Source organism: Mycteria americana, chromosome 2, assembly GCF_035582795.1.
Source record: "Mycteria americana isolate JAX WOST 10 ecotype Jacksonville Zoo and Gardens chromosome 2, USCA_MyAme_1.0, whole genome shotgun sequence".
In the NCBI taxonomy this organism is placed as follows: domain Eukaryota; kingdom Metazoa; phylum Chordata; class Aves; order Ciconiiformes; family Ciconiidae; genus Mycteria; species Mycteria americana.
In genome coordinates, this window is record NC_134366.1 from 76,016,656 (window position 1) to 76,034,475 (window position 17,820).

General features: G+C 39.0%; 2 protein-coding genes across 9 annotated transcripts in view; one reads left to right on the forward strand and one right to left on the reverse strand.

Annotated features, from left to right (window-relative positions):
- JARID2 (jumonji and AT-rich interaction domain containing 2) overlaps positions 1 to 2,565 on the forward strand; it is a 228,194-nt gene extending 225,629 nt beyond the window's left edge. For all 6 annotated transcript variants that reach the window (XM_075493800.1, XM_075493801.1, XM_075493795.1 and 3 more), the window contains one exon: positions 778 to 2,565. In XM_075493800.1, the coding sequence (XP_075349915.1) occupies positions 778 to 954 (177 nt within the window). In that variant the 3' untranslated portion in view covers positions 955 to 2,565. The remainder of the gene's footprint in view (positions 1 to 777) is intronic.
- A 529-nt stretch (positions 2,566 to 3,094) lies between these two features.
- Positions 3,095 to 17,820, reverse strand: part of DTNBP1 (dystrobrevin binding protein 1) — a 72,694-nt gene continuing 57,968 nt past the window's right edge. Inside the window, exons 6-8 of one of the 3 annotated variants that reach the window (XM_075493803.1) lie at positions 9,957 to 10,112; positions 7,862 to 8,005; positions 3,095 to 4,315 (exon numbers count right to left, since the gene is read on the reverse strand). In XM_075493803.1, the coding sequence (XP_075349918.1) occupies positions 4,068 to 4,315; positions 7,862 to 8,005; positions 9,957 to 10,112 (548 nt within the window). In that variant the 3' untranslated portion in view covers positions 3,095 to 4,067. The remainder of the gene's footprint in view (positions 4,316 to 7,861; positions 8,006 to 9,956; positions 10,113 to 17,820) is intronic. The other 2 variants (XM_075493802.1, XM_075493804.1) reach the window with 2 other exon arrangements.

Genomic DNA, 17,820 nt, shown 5'->3' on the forward strand with positions numbered 1-17,820 from the left:
ACAACTTCTCTACATTCTTGCTAGGGTGGGAAAGCCAGTTCAGAAAAATCCCCGCCCCCCCCCCCCCCCAACTTCAGCAAATCCCTGAATGTAATGGCATTAGGAGTGGGGGTGTAGCCAAGACACTTTGATGGGCAGTTCAAGGACTCCTGGCTCTTGCTCATTATAGTGCCATGGACCTGTAGCCCTTTCTCTATGCGTGGGCTCAGAGCACCTGGACACCCAGAGATCCTAAAAAGCATTAAACAAAAGTAACATCCTGTGGCAATGACAACAATGTCACAAGGAAAAAGTGGAATCTTTTTCTTAAATTTTAAGGAAGCATTTAGTAAATAGTAAATTATAAGCAATGTTACTGTAGATTTGAATTTATGGCATTTATAACGTTGTTCAGCAGTAGGTTTTAAATTGTATCTGAAGAACATTTCTGACCCTAGTGAAGTAACCTCGCAGCCCAGCTGCTTTATTCTTGCTTAGTGGCCAGAGCTCAGACATTTCTAGTTCTGCTGATTACTGCCTTTAAGTTTGGAGGGGGGAAGCTTCAGGAAGGGCAGTATTTGGACTACTGCACAGTACTTTTTACGAAACTCCTGGTTGTGAGTAAGTAGTGTATGAGCCAAGCTTCTGCACAGTTTGTGAATATATAGATTTTCCCGCTCTGCCCCCCCAGTTAAGCGCTTTCAGTCAGAAAGGCAGCACTACATCTCTGTCCATCAGAAGTGACTGGAGAAAGAGCAGATGCTAATTTGTGTTTTGTTCTTCCCACTTCCTGAACAGGAACAAATAATCAGTCTAGTCAATCAAATCTGTGGAAAAGTATCTGGTAAAAATGGCAGCATTGAGAACTGTATCAGCAAGCCTACACCAAAAAGAGGACCTCGTAAGAGAGCTACAGTTGACGTGCCATCATCTAGGCTTTCATCCTCCAGTTCATCCAAAAGTGCTTCAAGTTAATCCTGAAGATGCCAACACTCTCATTTTGTCAATTTATATATATTTTTTGTAATTATTATACCATAGTTTGGAGTACTTGCTGTAGAATACAAGCTGTCTTTGCACTAGCTCTAAAGAAGATTTTCTTCTGGTTTTAGAGAACTAATTTTGTTTTAGCATTAAACTGTTGAATTTTTTTTTGTACTTAGAATAGATAGATACAGCAGTCTGATTTTTTTAAACTGCCGTATGTTCACTGTTTTAAAACAGGCAAGGGGCTGATAAAATATTAATTTGTATTGTCCCTATGGCTGAAAAAATAAAAAGCCTTTTTGGTAACTGTGAAAAAAAGGCTTTTAACCCATTTTTTGAATAGGTTAAAGTTTGATGTGTTTTATAATTTGTTCTCCAGTCATGCGAGCAGATTTTTCTAGAGAGAAAAGGGATAGGAGACAAAAACTTGAAAGAAATTGCTTTACTTTGGCTGTCTTTTATTCTGTCACGGCAAGATGAGTTTTGTAATTTTTTAAATTGGAGAATACACACTTTCTTTGAGAGGTTATGGCAGCTGAAGATGGACTTTGTTTCCTAACCGTAGGCAAAAGGAGGAGATTTGGAGTATGTTCTCTTTTACCAGCACATCACTATGCATCTGTTTTGAGGGGGAAAAATAAAAATTAAAAAAAAAAAAAAAAAAAAAAAAGAGAAAAGACTGCCTGCCTTGAGGAGTCATGTGAGGGAAAACTGTGCCTGATTTCATTAGGAAATCCATTCTGTTATTTTTTGGTGCTGTTGGCTACTTTATCAAAAACCCTTCAATAGCATCCTTTAAAAAAAAAAAAAAAGAAAGAAAAAAGAAAAAAAAGTGATTGAAGCCATAAGTGCTTCTTTTGTCATAGACGTGCAATCTTTCTAACATTCCATTTCCATTCCACTGCTGTTTTTCACACCTTTACACAGTCAAGCATTAATTTTTGTTTTGAATTTGTTTCATTATATGATCACATTTAGAGCCACTAGCAGGTCTGCATATTTCTTTTGAATGTGAAAATGCATTTGCTTTCATCTTGTCTATTTTTTCTCTTCATGTTGTAACAAAAAAAAAAAATCACACCTTTTGTACATATGCCTGTAAATTTTTTAAATACTTGAGCCTTTTCTTGGGGTGGGGGGAGGGATGGTGAAGAGACAAGATGAAGAATAGCCTTACGTTTCACTTTCTTCATCGGTTGGATTGGATGCTTACAGGGTTTTTCTTGTAACATTTATAAGTGCTGCTTACATCACTGAACAACAACAAAAAATAATAATGGAGTAGCTGTTGCCCTTTTCTGGTTGTGTGTACAGTATGTGTGGAATAAAAAAGGGAAAATGTTTTCACAAACTGTTTTGATTCGTAATTGAATTCAACAATACCGTAGCTACCCATATTGCACTGAGCTTGCCAGTGGTGACTGTCAGGAAAGTCCTATAATACAATTTGTTGGTTGTTGTTGCAGAAGACTGAACTGTTTTGGAATATTTAACAATAACATAAACAGAGTCAAGTGTTTTCAAATGTGGTTGTCTGGTTTTTATGGCCTTGCTGTGTACTTTTCCCTCTTGACAGTAAACTTCTGACTATGGCTTACAGTTTGACATTTAATTTATTAGCGCTGCTCTGCTCTCTTTCCTTGTAAGGAAAGACTTCATGTTGTTTATTGCCAGTTTTTTGTTTACTTTCCAGGTTTGTACTACGAGGTTTAATAAAAAAAACAAAACTTTTTTGGACATTTTGTCTGTCTTCTGGAAAGTGAGTGAGTAAAGTAAGCTCCTTCAAGAAAAATTTCTTTCAAGCAGATGCCTTGTTAAATAGTAAATATCTAACTGCAGGTAGTGAGCTTCTAGCATTCATTTTCTAGAGAGGGGTCAGGAAACACTTTGTGAGGTAACAGGAGACAGAGTGAATCCTTAAGGAAACTGGCCCCTTCCCAGCCGGCGAGCAGCAGGAGATGCCTCATTTCCAACCGTTAGCTTTGTCAGGGCAGGTCTTTGGAAGGGATCTACATCACAGCTCATCCTTCTACTTACGCTGTTTCTGATTACTTTCTTTCCCTCCATGCATGAAGAGCAGGAGCCAGGAGCCTTCTCAAAGGAGAGCAGATCCCTGCAAATAGAGTGTGAGACTTGACAAGAAACAGGCGTTAGACATGTTCAGACCTCAAGTTCAGAGAGACAAATGACTGCAGAAAAAAAATGGCAGCAAGATGATGACGACTATAGGTCCTAAGGTTTACAAAATGTATGCACTTAATTTATAATTCATTCAGCTTTATTTCCCTTAAATTGCTGGCCTCTTGCATCAGTGTAGTCAAACAGATGTTACCATGGAAAACTAAATTACACTGGTGCTTACCATAAATAACCATTTTTTTTCTGAATTAGTCTCCTCTGTTCACTGTCACGAATAAAATATTTGGGTAATCAAGTAAAAGACATGGTCAGGATAGAAATACTTTATTTTATCTCGAAAGAGGAGTAAGTTTATACAATGCTAAGATATCTGCTCCACGAGGAGTGTAACATTTCAATATGCATCTCTCCTCCTTTTCAGTTTCCTTTTTTTTTTTTCCTTAACACCTATGATAACTAAGTTGGTCCTGAATAAGAAGTGTGAGAGAGTAGACACTGCTGCATTAGGAGACAAAGGCAGTAGGCAGACAGTAGGTAGTAAAGAGTAGAAAATAACTTTTCATTTTGGTTTGGATCCTAAATCTTCAGTTGCAGCAGCTGAAAACATGCAAGGAACAATTTGGGTTCAGTATTACACATCAAGTCTAAGTATTTCCAATCAGCCATTTAAAGGTTAGTGGTCAAAGTAACTTGTATCTTTCTGCTTTAATTCTCTTATACATAGTATATACAACAGTTTTACTGCTCCCCTGAGCCCCAGACTACTGTTAAAGTGTGTGTGCTTTAGGCATTGTTTTTTTAAAAACCAACCTCTGCATGACTGGCAATTTTGTAAAAAGGCGGTATTACTAAGTAAAAAGATCTGACTGTTACGCTTGGTTAGCAAATTGTTACACAGGCAAGCTCTTCATTCACTTGTTCATTCATTCAGAAGTCATTCTTAAAGGATATGGTTTTAAGATTCAAATAGTTTGAGAGTCACTTTCATCACTAACATCTGAAGCACCCTTTCTTTCAGTTACAGCAGCAAGAGCAGTGTCCACTTGAACTTCCTCTTCATCAGACTGAATAACTGGAGACTCTCCTTCACTTGCATCGTGGCTGGCAGAATCGGTACAGGTTGACGACAGTGAAGACAGTTTCTGTCGTAATTCAGACTGGCTCGGAACCTGGAGACTTATCTCATTCACGTAGGTGGTGGAGTCGGGCCCTTATAGTTGGAAAAAGAACAACAACAACAAAAATCAAGCTGTGGCTCAGCCAGTGAATTGAGAAATCAGTATATTAACTGAGCTCAACGTTGCTTAATGAGTTGCGTTCAGGCTGTTTTGCTGCTTTTGCAAAACACCATTAAAAAACCCTCCCAAAACACAAAGCTGCCTTTTGGCTTTCCTGGAGCTGATCTCAAATACAAGCCACAGGCTGGCTTTAATCTGTTTCTGATGTTGTGTATGTCTCTCGTTCGTTCTACTATGGCTAACGCTTGAGATCCAATAAGGTAAGATTGCAGGAGTATTAAGTCCTGACTCTGTTAAGAGACATAGCTGATGTCCAGTTTGCCTGTTAGCCAAGACCACTCAATCCTCCTAACTAACTCTGAGTTTATCAAAGTCCATTCAGACTTCAGCATGTGCTGAGAATCATCACCAACAGGAAAATCCTCCAGACAAACTCTGCCCAACAGAATGACACAAATAAACCTGGGTGAAATTAAAAAAACAAACAAACAAACAAAACCAACTGGGAGACAGGCAATAATAGTAATCTCCTCTCCAGTTCTGACTAAAAAAGAAGATGCAGAAGCAAAACAAATTCTTGCCCACAGCATGAAAGCATTCCTCTGGTAAAGTTATAGCATAGCTTAAGTCCACAGGAATGGGATTTTGAGACTATAGTTCCTCCATATCCTATGCAAAAAGAATTCTTCCAAGCAAGTTCAGTGTAATGGTGTTTCCTTGCAGTTTGAGAGTTCAGATTTCAAAGTGATCTTGTTTCAAAGTGATCAGATTTCAAAGTGATCCTCTTCTCTGGACACTTCCTGGCAATAAATAAGAGGAAAAATAGGGAAACATCTAAACACTCTTCCTATGTGATTTGCCAAATAAAGCCCTTTTTTCCTTCCCTACTATACCTAACAAGGGTTTCTCCATAGACACGGCACCCAGCTTCAGCACTGAGTAACCTTAGTGAGAAAATAATCTTAAAAATCCTGTGGGATTTTATATAAAAAGGTTTCAAGAGGGTGGGATGGAAACAAGCTGATCACGACACATTACCTCTGCTAAGGCTGTTTGCTTGCAGAGCAGTTCACACTACATTGCCCTATGACTGGTCCCCATAGGCTTGCCAAGTATCTGAGTTAAACTGTAACAACAAAACAGTCATAACAGCTTCTGGAGGCAACAGAAGCTTGTTGTACTTGACACTGTTGCTCAGGCACATTTCTTGCCCTAACTAGCTGCAATCTTAAATTCTGGACCTAAACTTGGACAGCAAGTAGTCCTGTATGTGACATTGTCGTAGCTTCTCTGGGACCCAGGGACTCGGGGAAATGTGCCCTCAGCAGGTCTCCAGTTTAAGCACAAGCTGATAAACATCTGGTACAACATTCACAACTCTGACAGCCGACCAACCTGCCTGGACTGAAAGCACCTGCCACTCCAACCGACCGCGTCAGTCCAGGATGTCTAGCAGGTCCACCGAGTTGCTTCCACAGGTAGTACGTGAATTTATACTGAACACGGGTGATACTAGGAAGATGTTGTTAAAGACACCTGTCTTTATGTTGTGCCCACCAGCATGCATTAGATTAATTTACACAACACACACAGAGCAGGGGTTTTCTGGAGTGGCAGAGGTGAGTAAATTTTTCGGTTCAACTTACTGACTAATGCATTGTTGCAAAACCAATGCTCATAAGCTGGCAATGTTTATAGCAAGACAAATTTGGAAACATTTTGTCTTGAGCTGATTTTCATTTTTACTAGTTACTAAAATAACTTACCTGTATTCTGTGGTGTTCAGTAAAATTGTGAAACCTTGCCCTGACCAAACCAGTTCTCCACTGACAGCAAAATGAAGAGTTATCTTTAAGCCATCTCATTTTCCTGAGAATGAAGACTATCGTATGTTTGGCTTGATACTAGGGTGCACGGTCCTTAAAGCAAGCATGAAAATCCCTTCTAATTCAGAGGGAAATGAATCCGCTGGAACCACAACAGTAAGATTCACAAGACTTACACTGTAGCAGTAGTAACTGTAGAGGAGTAAGTCTTGCCTATCCAACCTCTGCATTAAGGTTACAGTGCTAGAACGTTATAGCGCTGGTAAGTTATATTACAGTGTATGTGCATAAATATAATATATATACATTATCTACACATACACACTGTAATACTTACATCACAGCACAAAATAAATTACATAGTTTTTTCGAAGGCTAATAAGTTTTACATCTCTTTAGGAAAAAACAACCACACCTAGTAGTTTCTACACTTCCTTAGGTAATCCAGTTACCCTGTTTGTTGTTAAGACGTAAAGCTTCTTGGTCCAACATCTGCCAAAGACCTAGCAAGGAGAAAACAGTCCTAGATTCTGTAACTACTCACATGCTCAAACAATGATCAACTTTAATAACGTATGAATTGGATGCTTATCCAAAACCAGCCATCTGAATTTAGTTTTTGCAATAAAACACAAAAACCTTTAGTAGTCAAGTGTGCCTTGACTACTTACCATAAGCTTTTCATGTTCACAGCAGGTAATAATCGCCTTTACAGAGGGAGGAAGAAAATTACCCCAGGATTTTATTAACATTTTTCTTTACTTATCCCAAAATATAGGATAGACTTTAAAGTACACTGTTTCTTCACTGTAAGTAGCTTTATAAAAATATTTCAACCTGTATTTTCAAAAGAGATCTAAGTACATTTAAAGGAGCTTCATCATCTCCCCCAGGAAAACTTATTTGGGCTCTTTTGGGAAAAGGCATTTTAGTACTAAAATAAGCTTTTAATTAAGAAAGCACACTTCCCTCGTGGATAAAGTATCCAGTACTACTAATTACCTGCTTTAAGCAGATCCCTCATCATGCTGCGACTTGCCAAAATGTAAATCTGGTTTTGTTCATCAGAACACGTAAACAAAATTTTGGATTAAGATTAATGTAATCCAATTTAACTAACATTACTAGCAGTAAGAAGGCTACATGAAAGAGCTGCAGAATCAGAATCACTATTTAGAAGCTTCCAGAACATTGTCATATTATATATATATGAACTGCTATGTTGAACCATGTCTCTGAATCTCCCTCACTGAAGATCTTACACTATAGACCAGTCCAAATCTACTTCAAAATGCCAAAATTCTGGATAAATTCCAAGAGAGCAGTCTTAAAAAAAAAAAACCATTACTGGAAACTTTCTGTTGATGTTTGTTAAAATGTCCTCTATTAACTTTATATTGAGAAAAATGCACCCTAAAAGCAGTAACATATCACCTATCCATACCGTGACAAATATAACATGAAGCTGTAGTACTAGATGAAAAAAGAGACAGTCCAGAAATATCAAGTAGTTTTGCAGCAAGCTCTCTTGTACTGCAGCTAAATGTTAATGTTTTGAAAACCGCTACTGAAAAATATTCAATCTACGTAAAGTGTAATGTTTTATGAGATAACATAGTCCATTACAAATTAGAGCAATTCCGGTGATTTAGCACTTTGTGGCTAAGCACGCTGTCATTACTAGTATCATACCCAGCATGGGAGAAAGCATATTATTGTCTTCGCCTCCTGAGTTCAAAAAGACATCAAGAGCTTCTTGGTCAGACATGTCCATTAGGTCCATCTGTTCCAGCATGTCCACATTCACCTCCATGGAAGACATACTTCCAATCGGTTCTGTAGTAAAAATAGCGCAATGAGCAAACTGACAGTCAGCTACGTGATGTTACAACCTATAAAGGCTTCAATAGCTGCTATAATTGTATGCATTAGTAATAATTAAACTAGATATGGAAGGAGCATACCCACAGGAGCTGCTCAACAGCAATCTCAGCCCAAATCCAAGAGTACTCTGTGCAATCTTTGTTGTGAAACTAATGTCCATTACTGTTTTTGTAAACCAAATCATTTTTAGCGACAATATTTATAGCAAGAGCATTGTCAGAAATGCTAGGATGGGGCTCAGGGGCAAAGATTGAAACTTTCCATTTTGTAACATGGAAAATTTCCTTTCCAACTCCTTTCCAACTCCCTCAACTAGAAGTCTTTTTAGAGAAATACAAACACATTTAAACACACAATGTCAACACAGAAAGGGACATGAAAATTCAGAAATAAGGATTAATGTTAATAGAGAGCAGCCATTCTTCTTCCTCATTCAATCAATCAGTCTAATAAACAACAGTAGTATGTAAAACCGAGACTGATACCCAGTATCTTCTCTCAGCATGGAGATTTCACATTATTAATTACCCAAGCAAACTACTTATTATTGTCAATATTACACCAACAATTCGCAAGGGAATTAAATACTTGTATGAGCATCTTCTTCCTTGAACAATAAAGCATATAAACAGAACAAGTAAGTTCACGGGTACTCAGATTTAAGTCCAGTTGCTTCACGTATAACATCAAATACTATAATGAACAGTTTAATGGTTTAACTCAATTTAATAATTACACTATTTAAAAGCCTTCATATGTGAACTGAGATGAAATCCTATAATTTCACTGTTGGTTTTTTTCCCAAATATACTATAGCTGCAGGATCAAATCTTTCATAAAAACAGTTTCTTTGATATAGACGGCTTCTGCATTATACTGCAAAGCTGAAGTTCAGAAAGTTGGGTATTCTAACCTTCTAACAGAGCCATGTATCCAGTACTAACTAGCCAGTGACAATGTCCACTTTTGCCCTAAGTGGTATATATATATATACATATATATATATATAAAGCAGCAGACCCAAACTCAATTCCTTCCTAGACCAAAGGAATTTAAAAGTTACATATCCCACTTCTCAGAAGGCTGTCGTAGCAACCAATCTAGATAATCTTGCAGATGAGCGTTTATAACACTCATGCAGGGAAATGGAAATCTTGGACTGTATTCCCTGCTCCAACATTACAAATGACAGCAGAACTGGTCTTGGAGCAGGGACAGAATCTCTACATTTTTTCCTGCCACATGAGTGATGTAATCTCCCGCTTGCTTTCTTTCTGGTCCTACAGTCCCTAAGTTTTGGCCCAACAGATGGATACCTCCCACACAGAAGTGTCTGTAGTCTATGGCATTCTTGTGCTTTAACTAGTTGGGAGATGCCAGACTTGAGTCATCTCATAATAAGGAGAGAGCTTAATCTGATCTCCCATGTCCTAACCACATACTCTGTATGTTACATAGACAATGGAAATAGCTACCACCTGGGAACCGTTTTGAAATACAACACGGAGCTTTCGTCTGCACTTTTTAAAATTTTTCTGAAGCACCTGCTGCCAGGTGGCAATCCCAGGCTTTGGAACTCCAGTGGACAGAAGCGGCCACCTCCATCCATATCTTTATAGATATGGACGCACTCTTCAGATGCGGAAAAAAGTGCTGTTGCAGATGTACTTCAGTGCTTTGCATTTCCTCAGACAACAAGCAGACAGTCTGATTGTCTGATTGATTTTCTAACCTGTCTAGTTCTGGAGCCCAAAGTTTGTTTAAAGAGCTTATCTGAAGTTTCAGTTCCACCAAGGAAGAATTTAGACACTGCAATGCATCAACTGTAACTGTAACCAACCCCTCAACAAAGTTCTCCAAGTTGTGAGTTTGTGGATTACACGGAAGGTATTTTAAAACTTGCCTCGCCTCTCTGCTATCTGCAAGTATCCTGTAGAAAGGTATTGCTCCATGTCCTGCTGGAAGGCTTCTTCAAAGAACTTCTGCCGTTCCTTTAGCTTCATCTGCTGGGTGTGCTCCATATCCAAAACCTTCTGTGCATGTTCAGCATCTAGCTCAGCTGAGCGTAAAACAAACAAACAAATAAAATATTGCATGTATATCCCCCTGACTCTCAGAATTTGAAAGCTACTGAACCAATTCAATACTGACAGATTGTTGCTACAGACTGTTAACACAGGCTGTTATAAAAGAAGGCTTCTGCGCTTTGCAACGATATTTTAAAACTGAGAGGATAAGAATACTATATTAGGCAGCATAACCTTCACATTAAAGTGATGTCATAACCATTTATCTTGAGGCAAGATGCAGATTTCTTGAACTGTATAAAGAACAACACCTGAAAGCACTGTCCATCAATAACCGGGATTTCAGAATTCTGCCAAAAAAAGCTATCAGATAGTGATGCTTCTGCTATCGTATGTACCTAATACACACAAAAGTAGTACTTCAAATGCTGCAGCACATTCCCACTACAATACAAGTGGAAAGATATATATGTATGTATGCTTATATGTACATACATATAAATACACATACATACCTAAGTGTGTGCATGCACATGCGTGTGTGATTCTGTTTTCGTCAGCCTCCAGATAGACTGGAAAAATCCTTTGAAGAATATCCTACATGTAGTGCAGGTACGTATCCACAGAAGCTGTGAAGGCAGCCTGAGTCGACAGGAGGTAGGCAAACAGTACCGTTTTCAATGACACCACCACACAGCCATTAACATCAATATACAGGGTCTTCTCTGTATACAGAAGCGAAGAATGTACCAGAAGACGATGATGATACTGACACCAAAAAAAGCAGAGCCAACTGCCATGAATTACTAATGTGACACCAAGCAGAAAGGGCCAGCTTGTACAGATGTACAGTGACAACTGAATTTGCTTATACACATCTATGCTGGGTCTCTGGAACTTCCTCTGTCTTCCTACGGCAAAAGAAGTATTAGACTGAATACCATTAGAAGAACTCCTTCCCTCCTGTTTTGCTCTACAGGAGTCACTGACTGGCCAGAGGATGTACAAAGAAAAGAATCGTGCTGTTTAGTGAAGAATAACATCTTCGAGAATAAAAAGATGTGGTAGCTATTGAAGTGCTAACTCTAGCCAGACCACTATTAGAATATGCTTTAGAAAAAATGCTTTTTAGGAGGAATATATAAACTGGAACCCTTCCTCTCAGAGTTCTCTCTTCATTTTTCTAAACTGGTCTCAAGAGCTGTCTGCTTACAATAAAAAAAAGAATTTGCTAGCTGAGCTGCTGATGGAAAGGATGGGGGTGGCGAGAAGAGCTGCTGGTCTGGGCTGTTCTACCCATTAGGGGAAGCTCCAACAAATACTGCTGCTTAAAAAATGTCCAAGCTTTCACACACCAGACAGACACAGCTTGAATATGGCATCCGTACCGATAACTGCTGAGAGAGTGTAAGGTTTTCTAGGACAAGCATCATGTCAGTCTTTCAGGGAAAATGTTATGTTAATGATATTTTACAATAAGGAAATTCATTAAAAGCATTTACCATTATGGTGATTATTATCCCAAATGCAGAACATGTTTTATGAAACCAGGCAAAATCATCAGAGAGCAGTAATTCACCCTGTTGCCTGCATCAAGGTCACAGATCATATACAGAAGCAACTGAGCTGTGATAGTTGCCAAGAGGAGCCATGAAACTGGACTGACACACCAAATATCCATTAAAACATCAGTAAATAAGCTGAAATCTTTTTCTTAAAGCAAATTTCAGAATTAAAACGTCAGTGTATAATAGGGAAAGCATTTTCCTTTAAGTCAACACGTCTTTATTATCAGCTACACTGTGGTGTACGATGACTCCACGTTCCTTGGAGCAACTCCTTTCCTACAGTCCTGAATGACAAGCAATTATTAATAACATTGTGTACGATGCAGAAATGATATTCAATTGTAATAATAAAAGCCAGCGGCTCTCGCTGACAACAGAAATTTCCTGTCTTTCTCATAATATATTCTGACAGTTTTGCACTCTATATTGGTACTTCAGGATATTTTTAACCCCAGAACAGAGACAGTATCCAAACAACGTACGAGACTGATACAACTTTTTTCTTAGTACTGCACCCTCTGTTTTTTTCATTTTGCCTAAAATGTCCTGTTAACTATTGAAATCACCACTGGCCAAAGCTAAATGGTAACAGCTGCCTGCTGTGCTGACATACTCTAAAGAAACTCAAAATACTCTAGCTGAAGAGTTGTCATAGGCTTATTCTCCAAAGTCAGTTACAGAGAGTTAACATCAAGAACCTTGCTGCATGATTTCACGCTCTGCCAGGTATAATAAAAGTTGCTTGGCTAAGCAAAACCAAACTGCTAAATGTGGGGTTTCTGTTTGTTGTCAGAAATGATAAGGGTGGCTAGATGAAGCTAACGGTCAAACCTGAAACAACAGAAAAATGGGAATATTGTTTCTTTTACAAAGCTATGCAGAATTATGTTTTCCATAATCCAAGTGTAGTTTTACATGTTTATACAACACTGAATAGAGCCAGCACCAAAAGAGTTCTAAGAGACAAAAGTATCATCCTTATACTCTCATATGCTGTTCATGTCCACATACAAATTCTTATAGACATCACTGAGACCTGACACACTTAAATTATTATTGCATTTTTCCTTTCACCATAAAATTGTACCTTTGAATTAGTAACTGCACCTATTTCTTAATCACACTGCTGTGCACAGAAAAAAAACAGACTACAGAGAAAATGCTAATTCACAATTAGATGCAGACTTACAGGACTTGCCATGATAACCCAAATACAAGGCGACTTCATTTCTACACCAGCTATGACTTTCAAGAGAACAGAACTAAAAGGAGGCAAAATATCTCTTAAAAATTGGAAACTCAAGTGCTGACGTACAGCCTTCTGCACCATCCCCAGGAAGAGCCCCAGGACCAACCCACAGCTCACCTCCCTTGCAGCCCCAGTACAACTTACATCCTGCCTCCTCCGAAGCCCAAGCAAAGAGGCAGCACTCGTCCACAAACTTCCACTTGCTACAAAACCTCATTTTCTCTCACTGTGGTGAACAACGCGCTCTCCCTAGCCTTGCACTCACTGTGCAGACGCTGAAGCACAGAAGTCAGTTCTACCTTGGGAGCAGGCACCCCAGCCTGAAGCAGCCTCTGGGTCCATGCAGCCCTCCTGAGATGCTACGCTGCCCTCGCCTCCTCTAGCCAGGTGAGGATTTATCAGGAAGTTTCAGGCGACGACTCTACTTCTCCAAACACCTCAGCATGAGAAAAAGCTATAGTCATCATCTGCTTCTGCCCCTGTGGATCCTGCCTATAGCAGCTAACGGGACCCGGAAAGCTGTACCAGCTAATTCCAGTCATTAAAAAAGAGTGCCCTGTGCTCTTAAATGTCAAGGCGGGAGGGGGGGAATCAGTGCCCGGAGTGTAGTCCCTAATCCATTGATTTTCCCAATAGGTGTTCCCCGCCTCAACCTTCTTCCGGGGAAAAAATTCACTATATAGCTGTACAAATAGGCCAAAGACTTAGAAATCAAGACAAGACTAGGAGTGCAATATTATTTGGTACAATGTCCACGTTTTCACATCTTAATTTACATTTCTGATATCTTTCTGCAGCCAGAAGGTGTGCTAACTAGACACTGTATTCCTATTACAAGATTAATTTATTAAAACCAGGACCTTAAAACAGATTATTTCTTAATGACTTTATAAAATATTTTTGATTACAAAGGAACTGTATTTCTGGGGGAAAAAAACCCATCGTACCTTAAGTGTTTGAACTAGACACTAGAAGAATCCAAACTCCAAAGGAACAAATTACAATGGCTTATAACTACACACCTCAAGTATAAAGGACACCATTTTCTGATATGATTCATATGACTGACTGGCACTTCCTACAAATTAAAGCCACCATAGCTAAAGTTTCTATCCAACCAACAAGCTAAGTGACCATTTTATACTTAATCTAAAACATTTTCCAGTTATACACAACGTATTTCCTGAATAAGTATGGCTACAAAAAACCTAATTAGAAGAATGACTACAAAACCCCAGCAACTGAAAACACTGGTTGTTGAGATCGCCAATGCATCCCTTAGACCTAACGTGAAAGATGTCAAGTTGTCCAAATAGATGGCTTTCTGGTGCTTTCATACTGTTATACAACCAATTTACTTTCCATCAATTAATTTATTATGTTACTTTATAGTTATCAAGTGAACTAGAATCCATAAATGCATCTGTTTTAAAGAGGGAAAGACACAGACTAATAAAAAAACCAGAGCTTAGACTAAATGCCCTTCCCCCCCATAGTTCATCTGTTTTCTGTAGACTCATTCAACCAGACCACAAAACGTACACAAGTATTCTTCATCGGGATTTTTGCTTTCACTAAAGATACCAAAGTTTGCAGCAGCCTTTCACTGAATTCGCTCCAGGTTTTTGATGTTTCTCCTGGATGGAGGGCCCAAAACTCAACACAGTACCTAGACGTGGCCTAAGCGATGCTGAGTAGGGGAGGATAATCCTTCCCCTTGGTCTCCCGGCCACGTTCCTGTTCACACAGCCCATGATGCTGTGGCCTCCCCTGCTGCCAGGCGTGCTGCTGGCTCGTGCCCAGCTCGCTGCCCACCGCAGCCCCAGAGCTGCTCCCCGGCCAGTCAGTCCCCAGCTGGTCTTGCTGCAGGGGCCCCTCCTGCCTGGGTGCAGGGCTTTGCATTTGTGCCTGTTAAAAATGTCATAATTTTCCTGTCAGCCCACTCCTCCAGCCTCTCTAGGTCCCTCTGGACGGCAGCCCTGCCCTCGTTGCGTCGACGGATCCCCCCCAATTCGGTGTCATCTGCAATCTTGGTGAGAGTGCCCTCCATCACCTCCTCCAGGGAAGACGAGTGCGCTGCTTGTCACCAGCCTCCAGGTAGAGTATGACTCATGAACCGTTACTCTCTAAGCCAACCAGTTATTTGTCCATCTTGTTGCCCGTCCATCCAGACTGTAACATCATAATCTGGCGACAAGAATATTGTGCGATACTGTCAAAACCTATTAGTAAGCTGGCTATTCGCTAAACAACTGAAAGCCTTCAAAAATCAGAACGATAAAAACAGACAACGGAAGACAGACAGACAGCCGAGTAACTTTTCAAGTGCATTATAACTTAGTAACTTATACTTGCAACTGCCTCATTATATACCCTTTTAAGTAAAAATATCAAAGCAAGAAAAGATGCTGGGGAGTGCTTCAAAGAATGCAGTTTTTCTCAAAAATGTTTAAATTATTCTTGACAGAATTTAGAATACACTTTGATAATATGAGGGAGGAAGTTCAGAGCGCTCTTGCACTATACTTTGCTGAGAAGTGGGGAAAGGCTGTTGGCAAAACTTGAAAAAAATTGTAAGATATGTGAATTAGGTACACAGCCTTTCTTCCATGTAGGAGTGAAAAGAAAACAAGTGAAAACTACAAGATTTAATTGTTTTTAAACTCTGTTTAACAGTCTCTTTACAAAGTAATTTTTTTTACCAAAAGTATATTCAAATAATTACAATCAAAAAAATTAAGTCCTGATTCACTAGGACGTGAAGTCGGGATTTCACTGGACTTCGGTGACAGAAAGATCATCTCTGTTGGAAAAAACATACATCGTTCCAAATGAGATTTATTGCCTGATGACTCTCAAAAACCTGCATTTTCATGAAGAGGTATTTTACTAAAATTATCAAAATAATTTTTATTAAAATATTTCTGCATTTTAAAAAAAATCAGTCATTAAAAATGACTGTATGTATTATTTGATCATTTCTAACTAGTGTTTTTATAGATTGCATCAGAATATGAAAACTCCAATTAGCCCAGAAATAATCCAGTCAAGAGGAAAAGCAGAGGTTTACCAGTCAGAGAAATTATTTTTTAAGTTGCCCAATAAGCAGTTTCAACAAACTGGCTTACCTTGGAAATGCCCTCTAAACAAACAAATTGCTTACTTGATATTCTTGAAAAATACAGAATAAGCCTAAATAAATATCAGAATAAACCACTGAAAATAACTGCCTGCGTGTGCCAAGATTCCAGTTACTAAAGCAGCACCTGGAGGAAAAAGCAGCTTCCGACCAACGCGACAGGAAACACAGCCTGGGAGAAGGTTTCACATAACTTCAAACTTTATCTGGCTACCAGGAAATTATCGTAATTAAGAGATGCTAAAAATATGCTCCACCAAACAGCAAATGCATGAATCGGGTTCTAAAAATGTAAATACATCCAGGATTTAAAATAATAATCACACCAACTTTATAATCATATGCCTCACAGCGCGTGAAAAGAATATTAGAGCTTGACAGAATTAGGATCTTTTGGGCCAGCTAAACAAAAGGTTATTGCATTTACGTTTATTTTACTTGCACAGTTCTCTTCAGCTCTCTCCTGCTTTTTAAAGCCTTGTGAAGTACAAGACCTTTCCAAGGCAGGCCAGTGGCTTGCTACTGCAGATGAGAATACACCCGAGCTACGGACAGAGTGCACCCATTTAACAAAGGTTTGGGTTTGGTTTGGTTTTCAGACAGTGACTACGGCACACATTGTAATTAACGTCGGGGTTCAGGCAAGCCTAGAGCATCCGAAGGTATATATAAAAGGGTAAATCTCGCCTTGCCCAAATGTACTTCTTTTGCAATAAAACAAACAGAACATCCCACATAGCAGCCATATGGCACATTATATTCTTTCGATTGCTTTCACCTTTCTCTATTGTCTGCAAGCTGAAAAATACACCAGGTTGATTGAGGACTCCTCTGCAAGGTGGTCCACAGCAGCATAATGGACTAGTGTTTTAGAACCAGATTTCCTGTGGTTCAGAAACAGCAAGAATACTTTTGGCCATTTTATTTCTCATAAAACAACATCCTGAAACCTGAGTGTATTTGCCTAGTTCTTGAATTTTTTAAATTAAGAGCAGACAAATTTTCACGCCTGCAAATGTGGTAATCATGAACAATTTTAGAATTGTTTTAATTGGTTTTTACTATAGTCAAAATCATCATGGATATACTGTTGTACAGCACATTAAGGTTTTTTTCCACACTTGCTTCAGTATTTTCCTACCTTCAGATGTGCAAATGCATGTCTTGCAAAGTATGGTAATGTTACAGCAAAAGCTTTCAGGGGGGAATTCTCTCCTCTAGGCCCATACTTGATGACTACTGGGTTAACAAATCTACAATCTACCATTTTCCAGTTTCCTGGTTCAATTTCATTCGTGGTCCCAAGAACACTAAGTGACAATATCTGTCTTTTCAGAAGACAGGATTTAGCAACGTGACTTTGGTGGGATGCGAGTACCACGAACCCTCCTCAACTTGCACCAGGACAGGCTGTTAGGAAGAGGGTCTTTAACTCCCCTGTTCATCCTTCAGTCGGATTTATATCCAGCTGAAAAAGAAGAAAAGCTGACAAGGGAAGGATAACATTAAGCTGAACCTCCCTAGCACAGAAAGTAAGTCCAAAATAAACAAACTGGCAAGCATCTGAGCTCACATGCTTGTTTCCTGCCTCCCTATAAATCCACCATTTATGGTATTGTAAGAACAATAATTCTGTTAGTAAGCTGCAAAGTATTTATTTTCACTATAAAATAAACCTGACAATGTCGCATGTATCTTCAGTACGTATAGGTTTATTTGTGAAGACAATCTGGCTTTAAAATCTAGTCACACACTACAGAAAAGTCCCACTATTACAGAAATTG